The sequence below is a fragment of the Apodemus sylvaticus genome, chromosome 7 (assembly GCF_947179515.1).
Source record: "Apodemus sylvaticus chromosome 7, mApoSyl1.1, whole genome shotgun sequence".
Taxonomy (NCBI): Eukaryota; Metazoa; Chordata; class Mammalia; order Rodentia; family Muridae; genus Apodemus; species Apodemus sylvaticus.
In genome coordinates, this window is record NC_067478.1 from 106,365,411 (window position 1) to 106,389,575 (window position 24,165).

The window sequence follows — 24,165 nt, forward strand, 5'->3', positions numbered from 1 at the left end:
GTATCATCTCCACAGCATCGGACAAACTGCTTCGGGTTTCCGTGCTGGTCAGTGGGGGTAGGTGCTGCTAGCGTGTATGCTCATTCTCAGCTTTCCCATTGGCTGCTTCCCCAGTGGGTTTCAGTAGCAGCTGACCTTATTGCATTGAAATTAACCACGCCGGGAATATTTACAGTACGGAGATAGAACATCAGTTGCCAAGAATTTTCTAGAAAATTTCCTATATTAGGGAACTATTGTTTTTATTGTGCTTATATTATTGTAGTGATGACTTCTTTTAAAGAGCACCTCCAGTTTTAAGATAGATGTTGAACTTCAGTGGTAAACGAGAGATCTGCTTTAAAATGATCATCTAGGTCAAGATATGGCTCTGTGGTTACTGATAGTTGTCCTTCCATGGGACCCACTAGGCCATATCTATGACTTCAGGCCCAGAGGATCCAACACCCTCTTCTGGTCTTTGTAGGGACTGTATGCTCATGATGCACAAACACGCAGGCAAAACACCCATACGTGTAAAATACTAAAATAACTCTGTAAAAAGTGGGAAATGAAACAACATAAGCCATATGTCGACGAGATAAGCCAACACTTCATGAAACAAACATCTTGGAAATACTTTAATTCTGAAATTCCCTCAGTATTTATTCCCTTGAATTGTTCTACAGAAAGGTGTTCATCACCTTTTTACCTTTAAATACAGTTTGTACAGAAAAGGGGTGAGTTCAAATATTTTCTCTAATCAAACAAATGGGTTTATGTGTCTTCCAAAGGTGCAGCAGGATTTTTGTTTTGTTTTGTTTTTGTTGTTGTTTTTTCTGATGTGGTTCTTTGTAAGGGTAAGTAAGCATGTAAGATCTAGATTGTTGTATGTCATCATAGTCTTTTTGACACTCACATCGACCCACTGTAGTCCATCGGAACCCCTTCTGGTTGGTTCTTGTGTCCTCTTGACAGGATACCCACAGCTGTCAACATCTTTGTTGTTTTGTTCCTCTGGGGGATCTAGGCTATGTGGCTCCCAAGATTTAGAATAATTTGTTTCTCCAAGGGGCTCTGAAGGGCTTTTGCTGTTCTACATATTTGTATATATGTATATACATATATGTATATATGTGTGTGCTTGTGTGCTTGCATATGTATGGGCACATGTATGTGGGTGCATGTGAATGTATTTACACATATGTGTATGCATGTATATGAAGGCTCAAAGTGCCATATGCTTCTCTTCATCATTCTGTACTTTAAAAAAATTGAAGCAGAGTCTCTTCACCAAATTTGAAAGTCATCAATTCTGGCTAATCTCTCTAGTTACAAGCCTCAGGAATCCCCTGTTTCTGCCTTCTGCCTTCCAACTACTGATTACAGGCATATACCACAACACATGTGCTTTTCTTGATTTCAGCTTTTCATTTAAATTATAGGAATAACTCACTGGCTGGGTGTGCAGTAAAATATGAGATCGGTTGGAAAACCAGAAAGTTAATTTAAATGTTGTGGTTAAATATGGTGTACTGGCTGGTTTTGTGTGCCAACTTGACACAGGCTGGAGTTATCACAGAGAAAGGAGCTTCAGTTGGGGAAGTGCCTCCATGAGATCCAGCTGTGGGGCATTTTCTCAATTAGTGATCAAGTGGGGAGGGCCCCTTGTGGGTGGTACCATCTCTGGGCTGGTGCTCTTGGGTTCTATAAGAGAGCAGGCTGAGCAAGCCAGGGGAAGCAAGCCAATAAGAGACATCTCTCCATGGCCTCTGCATCAGCTCCTGCTTCCTGACCTGCTTGAGTTTCTGTCCTGAATTCTTTTGCTGATGAACAGCAATGTGAAAAGTGTAAGGTGAAGAAACCCTTACCTCCCCAACTTAATTCTTGGTCATGATGTTTGTGCAGGAATAGAAACCCTGACTAAGACACATGGTTATCCTTGTGTAGTCCTTTTCAGTGTTTCTGTTTGCATGGCTGTTGGGATGATCTCCTTGGAGAAGTGGGCCATAATTCTTGATTCTGAGATTCCTTTCTCTAGCCCAACCCTTTAACATGTTTGTTACTCCTATCCCTGCCACAGATAACCAAGTCTATCAGGCCACTCTCCATGGAGCAACTGCCAGGGAATGATCGGAGTGGCCAGTCTTTTGGGTATATACTTTATGAGACCAAAATCTTCGGTGGAGGCATCCTATCATCAAAGGGTCATGTTCAAGGCCGGGGGCAGGTAGGGAACAATATGTAGTTCCTAGTAGAACTTGTGTGTTAATATCATCCTATGATACTGAGATTAATGTCTAAGTGGTAGTCAAATCATTTGACCACCAGAAAATTATTGCTGTTGCTTATCATCTGTCCTTTTAGTGAAATATTTTATACACACACATCCCTAGGCATATACTCCTGAATGCTATAGGAGCTGATAGTGATCTTAAATCCAGGAGGTGCTTCAGTAGTCCCTATATTTATCATGTATCAATCCCTAATGTTAATATAGTATATGAGAAGCTGGTTTTTGTCATTTAGGTCTTTAAGATCTAGCTGAGATATGTGTGCCACATTCTCAGGAGAGGTACAGCCGGAAAGTCAGTGCAGAAGCTGATGTTCCATCCCACTCCAAGTTATGAGCTCTTCTAAGCATTCTGAAAGGTTTCTTTCTCTCCCATCTTTTCTATATCCACTTTTCCCAAGACTTCAGGTTGGGTATTCCCAGTCCAAAGCCTAAGAGGCTCAGTGAAAATATGATAATGCTCAAAAAACTTCAGATGGGACTGAGAAGATAATTCAGAGGGTAAAGTGTTTGCTGCATAAATCCGAGGACTTTAGCTCAGATTCTCAGAGCTTATATAAAAAGTCAAGTAGGGTCTCACATGCCTGTTATACCAGCTCGGGGGAGTAACAGCAGGAAGATTTTAGGAGCTCAGTGACCAGCCAGCCAACCCAGCTGAAACTGCTTGCTTAAGGGTCAATAAAGAGGTCCTGCCTTAAAAATAATGCGAAGACTGATTGGAGACACACAGTGTCAACCCTTTCCTCCATAGGCACATGTATGGGAATATGCTGTGGGCAAGCTCTCACCAGCTTGCACTCTGATGTGGTTACCTGTCCCCTAGTTCTCTGTCCCTTGTCCAATCTTCCCATTCCAAAGCTTGGCCGAATTCCACCCCAGCTATGTTCTTTCCCTTCTGCCCACCCGAGTCACTGTGAATGGAAAACACCAGACAAAATCAACAGATGACACAAGCCCTGGGTGGGGAATCTATCATCCTAAACTCATCAACTATTCTATGTTGGAAATCTTGTGGTGGTGGAGGTTGCCACCGGGTCTGACAGTTCTCCAGATATATCCTGCCTCCTCTTGCTCCTGCCTCCCCGTTAAAAAAGTTCATTTCTCTTCCCCACCCCGTATCATTGTTTTTATTATCTAATCAATTAATTAGGGGGGAAATTCCCCTACATGCTTTAAATTAATTAATCTGGGAAACAAATTATTATTATGTGGTCTTACCTGACTAGTCCAAGTCTGCTGGGTGGTTTAATCTACCAATCAATATAATAGGTCTATTAGTTTGCATTTCTCTTACTGTCATAAACCTCACGATGCAGAACAGCTTTGGGAAGGAAAGAGTTTATTTGGCTTATAGGCTACAGTCCATCATTGTAGGACTCTCAAGGCAAGAACTGGCTTGCTGCCTGCAGCTTACTCAGTCTTCTTTCTTATACAACCCAGGACCGCCTGGGAAGGTGTGGAACCACCCTTAGGGCCTTCACCCTCACATCCCAATCATGAATTAATAAGATTCCCCACAGCCTTGCGGACAGGCCAATCTATCTGAGACCTTTTTTCAGTTGATGTTCCCTCTTCCCAAGTGACCCTAGATTGTCAAGCTGACAAAACACTACCAGCAGAGTAGGTAATAGTAAAGAGGAGGCGGGGGAGGGGCGTTACACACAGATCATCTCTAAAATCAGCTTAAACTCGGTAGTAGGCTCTCCAGACACAAATTGGGAAGAATCGATCCCCTTGAAATGTTAAACCCTTGGGCTAAGGCTGATAGACACAGAACAGCTGCTGTTCCCTCAGTTACTTCTCCCTTTGCCATCATTTCCTTGATGTTTATTCATTCTGACCTTCCTCCCCCTGCAGGTCTTTTAAACATTGTTCCCTCCTTGTTCTACCATTGATCAAGGGTTCAGTTTTCATCGAGGGCTCTGTGCCAGGCTGCACCTCGTGCATCTTCTCATTGTATTACTTTAACGTGTTCTTTGTGAACTCTTGAGCCGAAGCAGTACTGGTCTTGCTTTGGTTTTTTGTTTGTTTGTTTGTTTGTTTTGATTTTTTTGTTTTTTATTTTTTGTGGAGTTTTTTTGTTTTTTGTTTTTTATTTTTTTTTTTTTTTTGCATTTTCAATATTTTTTTCTTTTCTTTATGAGGATCTAACAGTGCTCTCTTCTTTGTCTGGCAGGTGTTTTTGGATAACAACTATGTAGGACTCCTGGACCAAACCAACCACGAGCTGCTTCTTTTCAAAGATGTATATAACATTTAATGGATAACATTCTAGTTCTAGCTAGGCTTGGGCCTGAGAATTAGCGAGGCCTTATTATAGATTATTTCCATTCCTCTGCCCTTGGTGTGCTCCATGCAGAGGAGCCCAGCAATCAGGAGGTGGGTGAGGGACGTATGTACAACTTGGTGGTACTGGTGAATGTTCTTTGAGTGAGTACCACACTCCCCCTTGAGTATCCCCTGTTCAGAGCACTCTGGCTTGGTTACCAGTCCCAAGAGTGTTCTTGTTTAAATATTCAGGTGCCTGTTTCTGGAAAGAAACGGGTGGGTGGGTGGTGGGTGGTGGGTGGGGGGAGTCGGGAGGTGGGGGGTAGTCGGGTGGGGGGGAGGGGAAACTGGGGTACAAGGGCTTGCCTATCCCATAGCTAGAGACCTCCAAGGTTCTGAGGCCTGAAGTCGGCAAGCCACCTGCTCATGGCCCGTCCCAGCTCCAGGGAGTCCTGGAAGGTCTGAAGGAGGTGCCAAATGAGGCTTACTCTGGTCTGTATTAAATAGGTCTCCAAGAAAACCCAGATTCTGAGGATCCTGGTGGAGAACCAAGGCCGACTCTCTTCTGGGCAGGATATGAACAAGGAGAGAAAAGGTGTGCTCCAGAAGAAGATAGCTGAGATAGTGTGGCACCAAACTGCTATTGCTCTTCCCCAGGCCAATGGCATCTGGGAACAGGCGTGTGTTTGGAAAAGAGAGCACACTTTCCTGGTTATGAGGCATATCTATATAGAAACTGTGATATTTTTGTGTTGTGTAGATGCCAGGCAAGACCCATAACACTGCCACACACATTGTTGGTAGGGGGTTTGAAAGAGATACCAGCAGGAGAAAGCTCTGGTGATGTCCCTGGTTGGGGGTTTTTCTCTTGGGATATAACTTCTTCATTTCCAGGAACCCAGGGATTATGTGTGTCCTTCTGCTTGGCCCAGTACTCCTGAACAGAGTCACACACACAGTTTTTCCACCTTAAGTGCTTTGACCAACCTGAGTATTCGAGCTAGCCAGAAGCCTCATGCTGGCCGGATCTGTAGCGGCTGCCACGATTCTATGAGATCTGTAGCAGCTGCCATGATTCTGGGCTGTTAATGTGGATTGTGAGCCCCCTATCTCAGTGTACACTTATAAGGATAATACCCGTGTAGGACGTGGGCTTAGGTAGAGTACTTGCCTAGCATGCCTGAAGCCTGTTGAGCCTTGGTAGTTCAATCTTCAGCAGCACGCAGGGGAGAGGGAGGGGAATCCATGGGAGGTTATAGAAACCATCTAGCCAGCTGAGATTATGAAAGCACCTTCCTTCCCGAGCATCCTTCTGTCTTTCTTGCCTCCTTCATAATCCCTCTCATTCCCACGCCCTAGGTTTAACTGGAGACATCTATCTAGAAAAGTCTCCACTAAGACCATTTAAAATCTACAGCCTGGAAATGAAAGATATATTCATACAGAGGTGGGTGCCTTACCTTCAGGATGATTAAAGGTTAGGTAAGGGTGGTGGAGGACTTTACCCAGGATGTGTGAGGCATTTAGTTCGGTTATCACCCTGCAGATAAACAAAATAAGATAAAATATAACACAAAGAGGTGGCCAAGTAGAGCTGGAAGCATGCTCAGAGGTCTCTAGGTAATTTCAGCCTTTGGTTTCCTGATAGAAAAAAACAAAAATATCCCAGGTACTCAAAGAAATGATGCCAACCTTCTCAGCTGTCTACCAGTAGGCTAGTGACTGTCTCTAGTCCACTGGTTAAACTGCTGTATCATGCATCTGAGGGTGTAGCTGCTACCACAGGAGGGGCGGGGTGGCAGCGTGCATAGAAGAGGCCAGCTTCAGAGGTCTCAGGTGGCATGTTAAAAGAAAAGTATAGCTTCTCACTGACTCTTGATTCTCTCTTAGAGAATTTCCCAAGTCCTGGAAAAAAGTGACAGGCCATGTTCAGGGCCCTGCCTTTTTCCTCAGCCACTTGAGAGCTGGAGATCCTCCCCAGGACACCTTCATAAAAATAAAGGTTAGCACCATTTTTCTTCTGCTCATGGGCCCCGGCCCCTACCCAAAGAACCTTAAGAAAAGCTCCCCTCCCCTGTGTGTGAGTCTTGTCCTGTGGCAGGAAGCCGAGCCACCCCAAGTCACAGTCACATCCTGAAGTCGTCTCTCTCTGAGGACTATTAGGACAGGCTAAGGAAAGTGACTAGAGACAACGGGGGCATGAGCCAGTGAGGCTGGCTGGTATACGCACTGCAGCAGGGATTTAGTGAGTATGACTCGTTAGTCCTCACACACCCCGGGAGGTAGAGACCTGCACCACTGTCATGAGTTTACATGTCATCCAGGACAACTTGGCTGCCATTTCGACGGTCTACAATTTGAGCTATGCTTGTAAAGCCCAATATGTTGTGATGATTGTTGGAGTATAGGTGGGCATCCCCTCTGCTGGCTTGGGTCAGATCTGGGGAAATGAGAATGGAATTAGATTCTTTCTTGAGGCCTGATGCTGAGCCACCTCCCAGGCAGGGCAGTGGCACAGACTGAAGAGCAGCATCCCTCCCAAGGCTCTCACTGTTAATCTATCCTGTCGTGCTCTATGCTAAGGATAACATAGAGCTCTATGTTGGTGTGTCGTTGGGATAGGGGTCTTTCTGTTTTCTATATTTACATCTAGAAGTTAGATCCCGAAACCTCATAATATTTTTCAGGGCTGGGGAAAAGGTGTCATATCCATCAATGGAAGGAGCTTAGGACGATACTGGAATGTCGGCCCCCAGGAAACCATCTATGTCCCTGGCTCCTTGCTTCATCCTGGAGTTAATAAGGTGAATTTTCCCAGTGTCCTCTGCTTTCTAGTTCACTTTCTTTGAACTCTGCTCTGGCTTCAGAGGGAGAACTTGAATCTTCTGACTGATTTACTTTCTTCTTTGTGCAGATCATAATATTTGAGGAATTGAGAGGTGACGTAAACATCCGCTTCACCAACAGGGCTCAACTAGGTATGCCGTTCCCATCTGGGAACATCTTTAGCCCCTGTATAGTAGATGGACTTTCTGTAATGCTTACACAGCCCCATTCCTCTCTCCCATTTTAAGATGACATAATTAGCCTCTACCTCTGACAGCCTCATCCCGGCTCCCATGGTCTTCCTTTCTGACGGTCCCACCATGTTTTTGGGGTCCAAGTTTCATTGTGAATCAACCTAAGCATCTTCCACTTCTAACCTTTTCTAAAACAAACCTGCTCCCTGTGGCTCTTTCTCAGGTTGCTGTATTAGGTAACTTTTGGATACCCTTTCTAGTGCCCTTTAGACAGTTTTCATAGTAAGGAATGTGTGGAACCCAAATTGCAGAGTGTCTATATTTGTCCTTACCAAGCAGCTACTGTCTTGGTACCTAGCCTCCCTTGAGCCTTTTTTGTTAGTAAGCGTCAGATATCCTTTTGTCCTCTGACACGCCTCCCTTTCCCACGGCTGACAATCAAGCCTGAGACCTTATTGTATGCAAAGCAAGTGTTCTTGCAAGTGAGTCACAACCCAGCCTCGGAGAGCCTTCTGGAGAATCACGTGTCTCACGTCATCAGAGTCTTTGTGGGCCTAGTGCTGGAGCTTTCTAGTTCCCACAGGTCACAGTTTTACCGTCTTTGGGATGGACATCTAGCACACATTTTGCTAATCATATTTTGTTTTTCAGGACATTGAATCTCAAGAAATGTGATATAAGCTAGAAGATGGACAGCTGAATCATATCCTCAGTGGTACTGGGAGTAACCCATCAGTCCTGGCCCATACACGCATCTACACTGGCTTCATTTTCTATCCCACTCCAGGCTTGGGTTCTGCCATCCACCTCCTCACTGACGCAAACCCATCTTTTGACTCATTAGCTTAACTGTTTCTGATGCTCACAACAAAATGGGCATTACCTGTAGACTTTCTTTGTCATGTTTCTTCTGTTAAAAACTCTTTGGCCAGCAAATAAAATTTTGGGGAAAAAAGCAAGAAGTTGCTCAGAATAATTGGCATTGCAAGTATAAATCTGAAGTGAAAACAAATGATTTCTAAGAAGTCAAATAAAACAAACTGCAGGCGATGACAGGCAGCTATCATATATGGTTTCTGGATTTAGAGTAAAAAACATCAGTGATATTTTTCTTTATCTTTCCAGCGGTCATTCCACTCTTGCTTCTTAGAGGCTGTCAGTCATTGGTACCTCCACATTCTTCTATTGGCCTCTGATTTATATAGTCTTTGTTGATTGCCTGGTCTATGCTTGATACTCCTAGGATCCAACCCTTCTGAGGCATACTGAAGGTCACAGAGTTGCCTACATTCCTGGGGTAAATCAGTTTGGTGGTCCATCTCAGGTTGACAGAGGGAGGACATATTGTGTTTAAAGCTACTACAAATTTTAGTGTAGTGCAAACAGATCTCCAGTTAGGTTACAGACTCAGGGAACTTGGGAGAGGGTCCCCACATGAATTGGCATGGCACTAAGGAATATAGAGAGGTACCAGCTAGACCTCAGAGTCTGTGGACTGAAGCAAAGTTAGGCTGGGTTGCATGTGGAACATCAGCTTGCGTTAGCCCAGGAGTTAGCATCATACGTATAACACCGCTGCTCAGGTCTTCTATACCAGGCTAGCCAAGGCTATCCAGTAAGACTCTCTGTCTGTGTTTCTTTTTTGTTGCTCTGATAAATGCAACTTAATGAAAAAGGGGCTTATTTTGACTTATAGTTCAAGGCACATTCTGTTATGGTAGAGATGTCAAAGCAGCAGGAGCTTGAAGCAGCTGCCACAGCTGCCAATGTGGCAGGAAGCAGAGCACAACGAACATGAGCTCATGCTAGTATTCAGATTGATTTTCCCAGCTGCACAGTCCAGGATCCCCTGCCCAAGAATAGTCATCCACAGTTTGGATGTGTCATCCCACACCAGTTAACTTCATCCTCAAGACAGTCCTGCTAAGGCTTCCTTAGAAGTTCATCTCCCATGTGACTGTAGATCTCTCAAATGGTAATTAATACTGTCATTTCCTTGTTTCTAAAAACCCCATACTTTACCTTAAAATTAGAATAATTTCTCATCTATATTTCTTCCCTCCCTCTCTCCCTCCCTCCCTCTATTCCTTCCTTCCTCCCTCCCTTCTTCCCTCTCTCCCTCCCTCCCTTCCTCCTTCATTCAGCGTGTGTGCCTGTACATGCATGTACAGGTCACAGCACATACGGTTTCCAGGGATGAAGCTAAGGTCTTCAGGCAAGGAGGCAAATGCTCTTTCCTGCTGAGATGCCTCACCCAGACCCTTTTTCTGTTTCTCCCCCCCTCCTTATTTATTCTCTGTCCTGGCAATCCCCTACATTGCTGCATCAAGCCTTTCCAGACCAGGACCCTCTCCTTCCTTCTTCTTGGGAATGATTTGATATGTGAATTGTGTCTTGGGTATTCAGAGCTTCTGGGCTAATATCCACTTATCAGTGAGTGCATTCCATGTGTGTTCTTTTGTGAATGGGTTACCTCACTTAGGATGATATTTTCCAGTTCCAACCATTTGCCTAAGAATTTCATGAATTCATTGTTTTTAATTGCTGAGTAGTATTCCATAGTATAAATATACCACATTTTCTGTATCCATTCCTCCATTGAGGGACATCTGGGTTCTTTCCAGCTTCTGGCTATTATAAAGAAGGCTGCTATGAACATGTGTCCTTATTGCATGCTGGGGAATCCTCTGGGTATAGGCCCAGGAGTGGTATAACAGGGTCCTCCTGAAGTGTCATGCCCAGTTTTCTGAGGAACTGCCAGTGTGATTTCCATATTCTTTGTTTACATTCTAAAAGATTTCCCCTTTCCTGGTTCCCCCCTCCCCATAAGTCCCATAAGTCTTCTTCAGTCTGTCCATTGCCCAATCTACCCCCTCCCACTTCTCTGTCCTGGTATTCTCCTACATTGCTACATCCAGCCTTTCCAGGATCAGGGCCCTCTCCTTCCTTCTTTTGGGAATCATTTGAGGGGGTTGATCGGAGGAATGGGCAGAGGGAAGAGGGCTTATGGGACTTATGGGGAGGGGGGAATTGGGAAAGGGGAAATCATTTGGCATGTAAACAAAGAATGTAGAAAATAAAGAAAAAGAAGTCAATCTGAGAAAAAAAAGAAAAGAAAAAATAAAACCATTATTTTCACTGATATCACTAGGAATAGAATAATATTTTAATAAATAATCATTGCCTTAACACAGAAAAGTAGGTTCTAGTTTTATACTGGTATGTTAAATCCTCTAGATGATTTTACATTTAAAAATATCTTTTAAAAATGCCCTTTAACTTTGCAAACATGTTGATAAAATGAAATCTTTTGTTCTTTAATAATTTTATCATAAATTTCTCTTACATTCCTTTGCATTTTCTGCACATAGATTTCAAATGCTAGTTAAAATTTTAATGCTAAATAAATTTATTATTTAATACAGGAACAAAGAAATCTTAAATTGCTTCTCTATATATTGATAATTAGTGAAAACGAACTTGTCCTGCTCAAATTCCATTTATGACAGAAGGAAAGAGATTAAATCAACAGGTCTACATGGTGGAACATCAGAAGCCTCTAAGTGGATGGCAGCTTCTTTTTTACAATTACCCCATTTCTTTCCCTCATTCCCAAATTCTAGAGTGAGCTCTTGTGCCTGTATATTAGCTAGGCTTGGCTATGATAAGAATCTTGAAGAAATTTCCCCTTCAAATTCACATTTACAAACATTCTCCTAGATATATGTTTTATATTATGAATATAAAGAGTAGTGATTTTTAGCATATAGTAAGTTTTAAAATTTTTTTTCAAAAGTGAAGTAACCACAGTTTGATTTTTAGGAATTCGTGGGGCAGGTTAGCTTTCTCTCTATGTTGTCTTAAAACTCCTTTGATTTAAGGCTCATCTGTGTGACAGAAGCAAGAGTCAGTGCTAGAGGAGTGCTTTAAGTCAGTGAGGGATACTGTTCAGCAGGAATCCCTTTCCAAAGCATCATGGATTGACCACTTTCTCTTGGATGTGTTAAAAACCCCAACATCAATTGGTACAGAACATTTAGGTGTGCTGGATGAAATAACCCATATGTGTTCAAACTGGATGAACGCTCTGAGTTTGTTTTAAGCCTGGAATTGGTGTATTTTAATTCGGCTCCCGATGGGATTACCATGCATTGTGGTCATATACCCAAATGGTAGTTAACCTAATCAACATGATGGGATTTAAAATCTCCTAGGAGACACATCACTTGGCACACCAATGAGGGCACTTCTAGAAAGCTTTAATGGAGGAAGGAAGACTCATCCTAAATGTAAATTCCTTCCCAGGGGGAGACATAAGCCATGTCTACCCCTTCTCCTAAGGTCCCAATGACAAAACTGAGGCATTCTACCAAAGTTTACTCTAGGGAACCAATACGTTTATTGGGCTTCCCTCTAGAGCACTGGTGAGGGGTTACTTTAGAGGTATAGATATTCTCCCTGAAGGATGTTCCTGGAAAGACTTTACTAAGCAGAATGAGGGCTTCCCTATAGCTCACTGGTCTTCCTTAGCCTATATACTCTAGCACTTCCACAAGGCCATGAGAGGTTATACAGAATTGCATATAACAGGTGGTATAGAGCTGCTGGTACCCCTCCACAAAGAGCACCAACAGTCAACAAGCCCGAATGGGACCATTCTTTTACAAGAGGGTACAGCCTAACTCCCCAAGATGGCCATTTCTTAGCTTGGGGGAGAGTCACTCACAACACAGTAATACCTGTCTCAGTTTCTTTTCCTGTTGCTGTTACAAAATATCCTGACAAAAGCAACTTTAGAGAGAACAGCTCATAGGTTCAATCTGTCATGGCAGGGAAATCCAAGTACCAGGATCTTGAAACAGCTGGTCACATCTCATCTACAGGCAAGATGCTGAAAGCACAGTCAGCACAGTGATAGTGGTGCACACATTTAATCTCAACACTCAGGAGGCAGAGGAAGGTGAATCTCTACGAGTTTGAGGTTAATCTGATCTACATAGTGAGTTCCAGGCCATCCAAGGTTATGTGGAAAGATCTTGCCTCAAAAACTGAACAAATAAAAATATACAAAACAACAACAACAACAAAAAAGAAACCAAGAAACAAAAAGAAACAGAGAGAAATGAATGCAGTTATCATAGTACTCAGTTTTTATTCTGCAAATTATAAGCTTAGGATCCTCTGTCCAGGGATTGAGTCCTCCCACAATCAAGATAGCTCTTCATATATTAATTAACATAATTGAGATAACTACCTCCAGACTTGTACAGAGGCCTGTCTTCCAGGTGATTGTAGATTCTGTCAACTTAACAATTAATACTAACCATCACAGTACCATGCTATACTCTGGGGTCACTGATTCCAAGCAGGGGGATAAACAAATGGAGCCAGAGTTCACCCCTCTGCTCCCTGACTGCACATATGAACAGTTGTCTCATGCTCCTCATGATACAGTGAAAGTCAAATCTCATGGCTGCGCTTTCCCTGGAATGATGCACTGTGCCCTCAAATATCAACAGAATCAACCTTTATCTCTTTAAGTTGTTTTCACCAGGTAACTGATATCCTCTGACACCTCCAATAGGAGTAGACACCTAAAGTCACACAGAAAGATCCAGAGGATTTGCCTACTTTCTTTGCTGGTCCAGCGGACCTCATGGTAGATAAATGTCTAATAGGACTTTGGCTACAGCCAGCAGGTTTTTCCAGCCTAGACACAGACACAAAGACTAATAGACAAATATGTAAAACAAAACAGAAAGCAATATTGAGACAGAATGTGTTCTTGTATAGATTGATGATATCACTCAATGGTATGGTTAAGGGTTATAACTCAATGGTTTTTATAGTTGATGGGGCGGGGGGGAGAGGAGAATACTCAAAATAGTAGGGTTAAAAGGAAAATGAGAAGCAGAAGGGAAATAGGCCAGTGAATTGAGCTGAGGAAGTTTAGGGAGGGGAGAAAGTGAGAAGGGTTAGGATGTTAATGGCAAGGAGCCTGGAACATATTGGATTCAGGTTTCCCTATTACAGCAGCAGGTACCCAAATTGTTGAAAATAACCTAACTGGCTCAAAATAACCACAAAGAGAAGGAACCCAATTTCCTGTCAGAGAAAAATGGCAGAAATTTATGTTAATACAAAAGGTACAAAGGGACATCTTCCTTCTGGCTCACAACTTGGCCTGGGGCAGAGCCAGGGCTCCAGACCCCCCTCCCACACCCAGAGACAGCTCCACTCCCAGGAGGTCTGTCACACCCAGGCTCACAGGCTCACAAGAGGGACAGAATCCAGTCAGAGACAACAAGGCCAGTTAACACTTGAGATAGCCATCTGGCTAGAGGCAAGTGCAAGAACATATACAACAGATACAAATGCCATGTGGCACCATCAGAACTCCCACACAGCAAGCCCTGAATACCCTAACACACCTGAAAAGCAAGACTCCAACCTAAAATCCCATCTTGTGAAGATGATAGAGGACCTGAAAGAGGACATAAATAACTCCCTTAAAGAAATACAGGAGAACACAGGTAATTAGGTAGAAGCCCTGACAGAGGAAACATAAATCCCTTAAAGAAATATAGGAAAACACAATCAAACAGGTGAAGTAATTGAACAAAACCATCCAGGATCTAAAAATGTAAATAGAAATAATAAAGAAAATATAAAGGGAAGCACCCCCTGGAGATGTAAAACCTAGAAATTATATCAGAAATTACAGATGCAAGCATCACCAATAGAATAGAAGAGAGAATCTCAAGAGTAGAAGATACCACAGAAGATATTGATCTTACAGTCAAAGAAAATACAAAGTGCAAAAATCTCTTAAGTCAAAACATCCAGGAAATTCAGGACATAATGAAAATACCAAACCTAAAATAAAAGGAATAGAAGAGAGAAAATTCCCAATGCAAAGGACCAGGAAACATCTTCAACAAAATCATAGAAGAAAAATTCCCTAACCTAAAGAAAGAGATGGTCATAAACATATAAGAAGCCTACAGAACACCAAATAGATTTGACCAGAAAAGAAATTCCTCCCATCACATAATAATCAAAACACCACATGCACAGAACAAAGAAAGAATATTAAAAGTGGTAAGGGAAAAAGGCCAAGTAACATATAAAGACAGACCTATCAGAATTACACCAGACTTCTCAACAGAAACTCTAAAAGCCAGAAGATTTTGAAGAGATGTTATACAGACCCAAAGAGAACACAAATGCCAGCCCAGGCTACTAGCAAAACTCTTTTACCATAGATGAAGAAACCAATAAATTCCATGACAAAACCAAACTTAAACAATATCTTTCCAGTAATCTAGCCCTAAAGAGGAGAATAGAAGAAAAATTCTAACACAAAAGGAAAACTACACCCATGAAATCCCAAGAAATTAATCATCTCACAACAAATCCAAAAGAGAATCATCCAAACATAATATCCACCACTAACAACAAAAATAACAGGAACCAACAATCACTGGTCTTCATTATATCTCAAAATCAATGGACTCAATTCCCCAGTAAAAAGACTTAGGCTAACAGACTGGATATGAAAACAGGACCCAGCATTTTGTGGCATACAGGAAACACAGATCTGTGACAATGACAGACACTACTTCAGATGAAAATTCTGGAAAAAAATTTCCAATCAAATTGTCCCAAGAAACAAGCTGGAGTAGCTATTATAATATCCAATAAAACAGACTTTCAATCAAAAGTTATCAAAAGAGATGGGGAAGGACACTTTATACTAATCAAAGGAAAAACCCACCAAGATGAACTCTCAATTCTCAACATCTATGCCCCAAATATAAGAACATCAACATTTGTAAAAGAAACTTTACTAAAGTTTAAAATAAACATTGACTCTCACACACTAATAGTGGAAGACTTCCACACTCCACTCTTACCAATGGAGAGATTATAGATACAGAAACTAAACAGAAACACAGTGAAACTAACAGAAGTTAAGAACCAAATGGATTTAACAGATATCTACAGAACTTTTCTGCCGAGGACCGCATACAAAGACAGGGACTTCCTGCTGTAGGCCTGAATGGAGATATCTCAGTAGCCCGAGGCAGCTCTTTGTATAAAACAGTTGTTCCCATTTCTTCTAACCTTAGCCCTGGACAAAGGCTGTATAGATTTCATTTGTGCATGACTGCTTTCCACTTGGCTTTGGTGTACATAATTATTCTATTATATCTGAGTTTCTTACTTCTTTCTCCTTCTGCTCTGGCAAATTCTGTGAAACTAGATGTTCCCTGATGTAATGATTCTGAAACAATTGAGAATTGAGGCATGGGGCACAGCACAGCACAGTCCTAATGGCCCAGGTGTATGCTGTGTGTTCTCACCTTGGAAGCAATGCAATAATTGCACAATTGTAGTTCCAGATTAATGCTTGACTTGCAAAGAAAGTTTGAAGAAATTATTAGAAAAAGAAATAGAGCCAACATTGGGACCCCAAGAAAGAAAAAAAAAGCTATTGAAGTTATGAAATAAGTTTTGCACAACATTTGAGAGTGGTTCCTGGATAAGAAAGTATGGAATGCATAAAATCTTATACTAGTAAAACTAAGTCAAAACACTGGGACTCTTAGGAGAGTCACTGTGTGCAATGTGCAGAAGCAGAAAGCTAGGGGAACTACGGAGTTAAGGGTTAGCTTGATTCTTTCTGACCACTGCCTGGCAGCTTTGCCCGTCATTTATCATTAGAGTTTCGCAGGAAAATGCTAGTAGCTGACCTTGGAGCTCTCGGTTCTGAAGTATAATAAGTTAATGTTAAAGTTTAAATAATGATACGTTTGCAATTATTATTATTTTGGCTATAGGCCTAGGAATAGGTGTACAGAGTCATATTTGGGAGTCATATCTCATGGTAGGAACTTGACTTTGGTCAAGGACAATCCCTGGCTCCGGGCAGAGGACTTAATAGGGCAGTAGGTTAAAGCAGGAATTTTTATCCTAGGGTGGAGAAGCTCAGTGAAGGTTAAGCTCATTTGTTCCTCCAGGTATAGGAATTCCTGAATTAAGCAGGTGACCTACCCAGCTGCTGGAGCAGTCGAGACAAGGACCTCCAAGAGAAGCTAGACAACTTCCACCGGAACTCAGCCCGGAGTCTGGGGAGAAGGTTTTGCCCAAACTGTTAAAAGGTCTGACCGACATTAAAGTTTCCGGCCTTGATCAGTGAAACATTGTCCTGGCCCTCCTTTCTTTTCGCCCCTTCTTCATCCATCCCTCAGCTTCTGTTCCAGCAATCCAGTTCGTAATAGCTGCAGGCAGCTATGGAATACAACAAACAAGGAAGCTTGAAACTTTGGGGAACAATTGTAATTCTTGATTCTTTGTGGGACGTGGTTATTTTTTTGAGTTTGATTTGGCAATAATTATACAATGCCTTTTTAAAAAATATCTGCTTTTGGAGTATCAATAAAAGACTGGAACAAGAGAAAGGCAAGAGAGCATGTAGAGAGTGAGTGAGGGGTATGTGGAGAACAGTGAGAGAGCGAAATGTGGAGAGCATGAGAAGAACATGTGAAGAGTGAGTGAAGAGAGAATGTGAGGCGTGTATGGAGAGGGCGAGAGAGAGAGAGAGAGAGAGAGAGAGAGAGAGAGAGAGAGAAAGAGAGAGAGAGAGAGAGAGAGAGAGTGTGAGTGAAAGGAGAGTGCATGTGTGTGTGAAAAGAGTGCATGTGGTGTGTGTGAGATGTGTGTGAAGAGTGCGTGTGTGAGTGAAAGGGGAACAGACAGAGGTGTGTATGAGTGTGAGTACAAGAAAAGAAAAGCACAGGAGAAAAGCAGAGTGTGCAGGAGAATGCAGAGTGTGTGCAGCCTCAAGCTGTGTATGTGTGTGTGTGTGTGTGTGTGTGAGAGAGAGAGAGAGAGAGAGAGAGAGAGAGAGAGACAGACAGACAGACAGACAGATAGAGACAGACAGTGACAGACAGAGATACAGAGAGAGCAGAGAATGAAAGAGAAACTTTAAGCCTTGAAAAATTGCCTGTCAGCTTGTACCCCAAATGTAGTCTGTGTATATTTATTATGTGCCTTCCAGATATCCCTGCTTCCAGTAGAGAACGCCAATCCTGTGTCGAGAGGTTGGACCCAGACAGTAAGAGGCTCCCAGGTCATGGGACTCAGAACTGGAAGATTTGGGTACTCCTCTTCCCCTCTCCTATTGTTGTCGATCTGGAAAGGACCCTAGCTGGGGACCCGCAGTCCCCTTGGTCAGAGATGAGTGCTGAGAAAGGATAGGTAGGAAGTGATGGTGTAATAATTTTATAGTTTTATTATGGGGCAAGCTGAATCCAGTGAGCAATCTATGTATAAAAAGATTCTTCGTAAGTCACTGCTTAAAAAGGAAATTCATTTTCAAAAGCAGCAGCTCTCTGATTTCCTTCTCTTTGTTCGTTCTGTGAGTCCCCGGTTTCCTGATAAAGGAACCTTGGATGAGGCTGCATGGAAAAGGGCAGGAAAGGTTATGAAAACCTGGATCCCGGAACGTAAGGATGAGGAGGATGAAGGGCAGGTTCCAGAGAATGCAGTTATGTTCTGGCTTGTGGTAAAACAAGCACTGTCCCATGTTGAAATAACAGACCTCCCCAGCTCATCAGCAGGGTCTGTTTGTAGTACAGAAACTGTTATGGAAGAAGATATTCCTTTGTAGTCTAAACAAACTGCTAAGAAACAAACTGCTAAGAAATCAAAAACACCTCTTTCCCAGTGTATTGTAGGCTTCATCCTCCAATGATGGTGGTGATGATGATGATAATGAGGGAAAGCCTTTATATTCTGGAGATGAATCTGAGTTAGAGGAGGAAGCAGCTAAATATCATAATCCTGACCTGTCCCCTCTTCTACCTCCTAGGCCAAAGCGGAGTGACAAGAAGAGGAGACCCCCTCAGTCCTGTATTCTGCAAGCAGTGCAGAAGGCTAGAGAACAAGGGGAAATTTGATGCTTTTTCCAACAGTAAGCATGATGATGGAGATCCAGAATGGGAACCCATCTCTTTTAAACTTATTAAGGAATTAAAAGAAAATACTTCTAAGTATGGCCCTACTTCACCTTATGCCCTTTCCTGTGTGGAAAATCTGGCAGGCACTTGGCTCACTCCTGTAGACTGGTTTATCCTCTCCAAGTCCAGTCTCACAGGGTGACGATTTCCTAGGTTTAAAGCTAATTATGAGGATGATGTTAAACTTCTTTTTGGTGGAAAAAGAATTTCTGGGGAAAAATTTGAAGACAAAGGGTACTCTGCTTACATGAACATAGAGAAGTGGGTGACTCTGGAAAAACAGATAAAACTACCCAACAGAAGTTTTAGAAGACGTGATGGATTGTGCTTTGAAGGCCTGGCAACAGCTCCCTCTTAGTGAGGCTCAGATAACATCTTGGACTGAGATTCGTTAGGGCTCTTGGACACTGGGACTGACGTCTCCTGTATATCAGGAAAAGGGCTCAGTAAACATGTACAAGGTTCAACTGACCCCGTAGTTGTCAAAGCAAAATATAACAGGCATGGATCAGGATAACCTTTTCCTCTGGGGTCACTGAATGAACTGCTGATAAGGTAGTCTGGACCACTGATCAAAGGGTCAATCAGTGGCCCCTTTTTGAAGAAAACATCCAGGCAGCTATTCAGCTTGTACAAGAACAACTGGATAAGGGTCATATTGAACCATCCACCAGTCCTTGGAATACATCTAACTTTGTAATTAAGAAAACATCTGGCAAATGGAGACTGTTACAAGATTTAAGGAAGGTGAATGCAACCATGGAGTCTGTGGGGGCTCTGCAACCAGGACTGCCCTCTCCCACTGTTGATTCCCCAGGGCTACTCTGTTTTGTTATATAGATTTGCAGGATTGTTTCTATACAGTTCTTTTAAATCCAGATGGCACGAAGCGTTTTGCCTTCAGCTTACCATTAATGAACTTACAAAGGCCACACCAACCTTTTCAATGGAAGGTACTCCCTCAGGAAATGAAAAATAGTCCCACTTTATGTCAAAAATTTGTGGATATGGCTTTGCTTCCCATTCATCAGCAGTTTCCTGAATTGTTGCTTTTTCACTATATGGATGACATTTGAATTGCTCATTCTTCCTTGACTTTATTGAATCAATATGGGTTAAAACAGGCTCCTGAAAAAATTAAAAAAGACCCTACCCCCATATAATTATTTGGGGAAGATTATTCATTCTGTTTCTATCTCACATGCAGCCTTAAGATTTAGGACATATAAGTTGAAAACCTTAAATGATTTCCAAAAACTGCTGGGAGAAACTAACTGGATTAGACCTTATTTAATACTTACCACTGGCCAAGTAAAGCCACTTTTTGATATTTTAAAAGGAAATAGTAGTCCCAAGTCTCCCTGAGTGTTAACTTCAGAGGGACAAAAGGCTTTGCAGCTGTTTGAAGAAGCCATCCAGACACAACTGATTGTAAGAATTGATCTATATAAATCCTGTGAATTTGTTGTCATGCATACTTCCCTAACACTCACTGGTGTTATTTGACAAGAACAGGGGCATTTGGAATGGGTACATTTGCCTGCTTCCTCTCCAAAAGTTTTGATTCCTTATTATGATTTAATAGCTCCACTGATTATGAAGGGTGGAAGAAGGATTAGGGAGATATTGGGTGAAGATTCTGAAGTAATCAGAATACTTTACAGAAATGCTCAAGTTGAATGGTTGTTAAAGTTCTCTGACTCCTTTGCATTACCCTTTGCCTCCTTTACAGGGCAAGTGTTATATCATCTTCCAAAAAATCCACTGTTACATTTTTTTTTTGAATTTACAGCAAGTCATATTTCCTTCTGCCTTCTCTGTGGAGCCTTTAGGTCAATGTAAAACATTCCTTACCGATGGATCTTCAAATGGAAAATCTGTTATAGTTTCTGAAAGTGATACTATGACCTTTAAGGCCTCCTTTACCTCAGCTCAAAAGACAGAGCTATATGCAGTCATTCAGGTTTTTTCTTGCCATTCCTTGATTCCTTTTATCCATTATACTGATTCTCAATGTGTATATAGACTCTTCCCTGGTATTGAGACATTTGTGATTAACAACAGTTAATAACTTATTAATTGTTGCATCAGTGCTCAATTCCTTATTTTGTAGGACATATTCAGGTTCATGCTAGTTTCCCTGGACCTTTGGTCACAGGAAACTCATATTTACTGACTCATGTTACTCTTCTAGATGATGTTAGTAGAACAATTGCCTCCCATGCTATTCACCATCAAAATGCTTAGGCATTGAGATATCAATTTTCTTTGACTTGGGAGGCAGCTCATCAGATTGTAAAAATAATTGTTCTCTTTGTCCTACAACATTTCCTACTTCCCTGCCTGGAGTTAACCCTCGAGGACTCAAGCCTGGAGTCCAATGGCTAATGGATGTAACTCATGTTTCATCTTTTGGAAAATTATCCTTTGTTCATGTTACTGGTGATACCTTCTCTGGAGTTATTTTTGCCACAGCCAGGACAGGAGAGGCATTCAAAGACAGCACTTATTTGCTTGCTTTGTGTTTCTTGGCATGCCACTACATCTGAAAACTGATAATGTTCCTGCTTATCAATCTAAAGCCTTTGCAAATTTTTGTATTAAATTTAATATTTAGCATTCTACAGGCATTCCATACAATCCTCAAGGACAAGTGATCATTGAAAGATCTAAGCAATTATTAAAAACACAATTGGCTAAGTTACAGGGAGGTGAATTAAAATATGTCTCCCCCACTCATTTACTGAATCATGCTCTTTCTGTACTCAATTATTTGAATAAAGATTATCAAGGTAGATCTGCAGTGCAGCATCACTGGGATCCTATGGAACAACACCATCCATTAGTTTTGTGGAAAGATGTCCTGCCATCTACCTGGAAGGGACCAGATGTTCTTCTTGCCTCTGGAAGGGGGTATGCTTTTGTCTTTCCACAGGATGACGAGTCACCAGTCTGGATTCCTGACCATCTCGTCAAATCATATACTCCCAATGCAGAGAAGCAAGAAGTCCCGTCTCAACTACCGACAATGAAGGCTGAGAGCGAAGTGTGCCTCATTCCAGATGATGCCAGACAACTCTGAGCAGCACCTCTCTTCCCGTTTCGCCAGACTTCAGCTACATGGTCGCTCATCCACCACAATGTTGCCAACTTGGGATCAGCTTCAGGAGTTGGTCTCTGCTGCAAGATATAGTGTGCTTTCTCTCCACCTATCGGTTACTCCATCCAATCTTCTTGCTACGTTTTCACTCCTCTTCACCCAGGGAATACTTTTTCCTGGGCTGCTGCCCAAGATTCCTATTGGGCTTATTTACCTGATCCTCCCTTGTTTCAAATGGCCACTTGGGATTTTGGTCCAATTAAGGTGACCACCAATGATACTGAGTTGCCTGGAGGAGAAAGTAGTTCTTACTTGAAAGAACGAACTTTGACTGGCTACAACTATTCTGGAATGGTTTACTCCCTTCCCATATGTTTTACTGTTAAAGATGACAGTGAAGGATGCTTTTCTTTAGAGGGGTGAGAGTTAGTCTTAGAATCTCCAACTCCTCTGAAATATGCTCGTGGTGATAATTTCACTGGTCAGTGAGACATTTGGCATATAAAATTATTATTACTTTCTAATGTGGTTTTCATTATTCTTGTCCATCCTCTTCACCTCCTTTGCTTTCCTTTTTATCTGCTTGTCAGAATGGTGAGGAGCTCATCTCTGTCTGGGAGAGTATTCCTTTCTTCTTGCTCTGGCCCCACTCGCTCACTTTAGCTATCGTCAAACACCCCAAAAGAGGGTATCAGATCTTATTATGGATGGTTGTGAGCATGAGGTTCCCAGGATCTGAACTCAGGACCTTCGGAAGAGCAGTTTGTGCTCTTAACCACTGAGCCATCTCTCCAGCCCAGTCTCTTTAATTTTACAGATAAAACTTTTAAACTTTTAGATTGGTCTTGTAGTAGTGCAGAGCATGATTATACTATGCTTTTTTTTAATTTGGTTTTTTCGAGACACGGTTTCTCTGTATAGCCCTGGCTATCCTGGAGCTCACTCTGTAGACCAGGCTGGCCTCAAAATCAGAAATGCGCCTGCCTCTGCCTCCCAGAGTGCTGGGATTACAGGCGTGCGCTACCACCACCCGGCTATGATTATACTATGCAATTGAGACAATATAGGTCTACCAATTGAGATGCTTCCTTATCTACCTCCCCTGCTAATGCCTGGTATGCCCCTAGATGGGTTTCCTCTACCTTTCAGCCAACTTTTAATTCCCACTTACTTCCTGTTCAGCCTGATCTATATCCCCACTATTTTTTGCTGCTACTCATAAAGTATCACTTATTAGACCCTGCTCTGAAGTTAAGAGAATTTTTGCTTCAGTTCTAGCCTGTGTGGCTGCTCCTTTTTCTATTCTCTCCTCTGAAGATGTGGCAATTTTTCCCTTGTTCAGGATAGTCATGGTGTTTCTCGTGTTACTTATATAAATTGACAACTATACAGTTGCCTTACTGTTACAAGGAAAAGCATTTTTGTCATATTTTGACAGCCTCCTTACGTACCTTTGCCTGTCTATATCAATGGGACATGGTTTTGTAATCCTGGCATAGAAGCCATTCATAGTGCCTCCTCTATGCTTTGTAGAGGTAGGCATTTGGTGGCCACCTTAATTCTAGGTATCACTGCTCTGATTGGTGTAATTTCTTCTTTTGCCTTGTTTACCGTTTCTTTGGTCAAGGAAGTCCACACTGATCATCATGTGAACCAGCTATCTAAGAATGTTAGTGTTGCCCCATTGATTCAGAAAAGATAGAGGGTTTGAGGACACTGCTCATCATGTGGACCAGCTATCTGAAAATGTTAGTATTGCTCTATTGATTCAGAAAAGATTGCAGGTTTGAGGACAGGTTGAATGCCCTAGAACAGTCAGTTCTTTATATGGGACAGAAAATTGAAAATATCAAAGTCAGATTATCATTACAGTGTCATTCTTTATTTAGATGGATTTGCGTTACTCCCCTGCCTTTTAATGAGTCTACTCATGACTGGGAAAGTATTTGGAGGCATATTAGAGGCTTGTGGAGTCATTCATCTATAGCTATGAATATTGATGCTTTACACCATGAAATTTCAGATATTAGTAATTCTTACGTTGGCTCTGCTTCTTTGGAGTGGCTACTGCCTTTGCCTCCTCTGTGGATTCCTTTGTACAAGATGTGAACTGGAGATCATTTTTACAGAATGCCACCATTGCTGTTGGATTTCTCTGACTTAGTCTTATTATTTTTCCAGTTGCTACCTCCTTAATTCAATGCTCACTCTTGGCCTTAACTGTGGATGCCTGTACCATACAACTTCTTAAACAAAAAGGGGGGAGATGCTGGGACAGCATACAATGACAGGGGCTGCCTGCAGTAGATCAGGATGGAGACATCTCAGAAGCCTGTGGCAGCTCCTTGTAGAAAAGGATGGCATCTGGGACCCTGAGAAACAAGAGGCACATCCCTCTAGGGGACCTGCCACCTAAAATGAGGGACTAGCTACAGTAGGCCTGGATCCAGACATCTCAGTAGCCTGTGGCAGCTCTTT

The 24,165-nt window shown here is 42.2% G+C and overlaps 1 protein-coding gene across 1 annotated transcript in view; it reads left to right on the forward strand.

Moving 5' to 3' along the window:
• Nucleotides 1-21,669, forward strand: part of LOC127689802 (beta-galactosidase-1-like protein 2) — a 44,627-nt gene extending 22,958 nt beyond the window's left edge. Inside the window, exons 13-21 of the mRNA XM_052189387.1 lie at nucleotides 2,063-2,209; nucleotides 4,449-4,517; nucleotides 5,048-5,135; nucleotides 5,900-5,987; nucleotides 6,431-6,542; nucleotides 7,228-7,344; nucleotides 7,455-7,518; nucleotides 18,012-18,133; nucleotides 21,523-21,669. Of these exons, the coding sequence (XP_052045347.1) occupies nucleotides 2,063-2,209; nucleotides 4,449-4,517; nucleotides 5,048-5,135; nucleotides 5,900-5,987; nucleotides 6,431-6,542; nucleotides 7,228-7,344; nucleotides 7,455-7,518; nucleotides 18,012-18,133; nucleotides 21,523-21,669 (954 nt within the window). The remainder of the gene's footprint in view (nucleotides 1-2,062; nucleotides 2,210-4,448; nucleotides 4,518-5,047; nucleotides 5,136-5,899; nucleotides 5,988-6,430; nucleotides 6,543-7,227; nucleotides 7,345-7,454; nucleotides 7,519-18,011; nucleotides 18,134-21,522) is intronic.
• The last annotated feature ends 2,496 nt before the right edge of the window (nucleotides 21,670-24,165 follow it).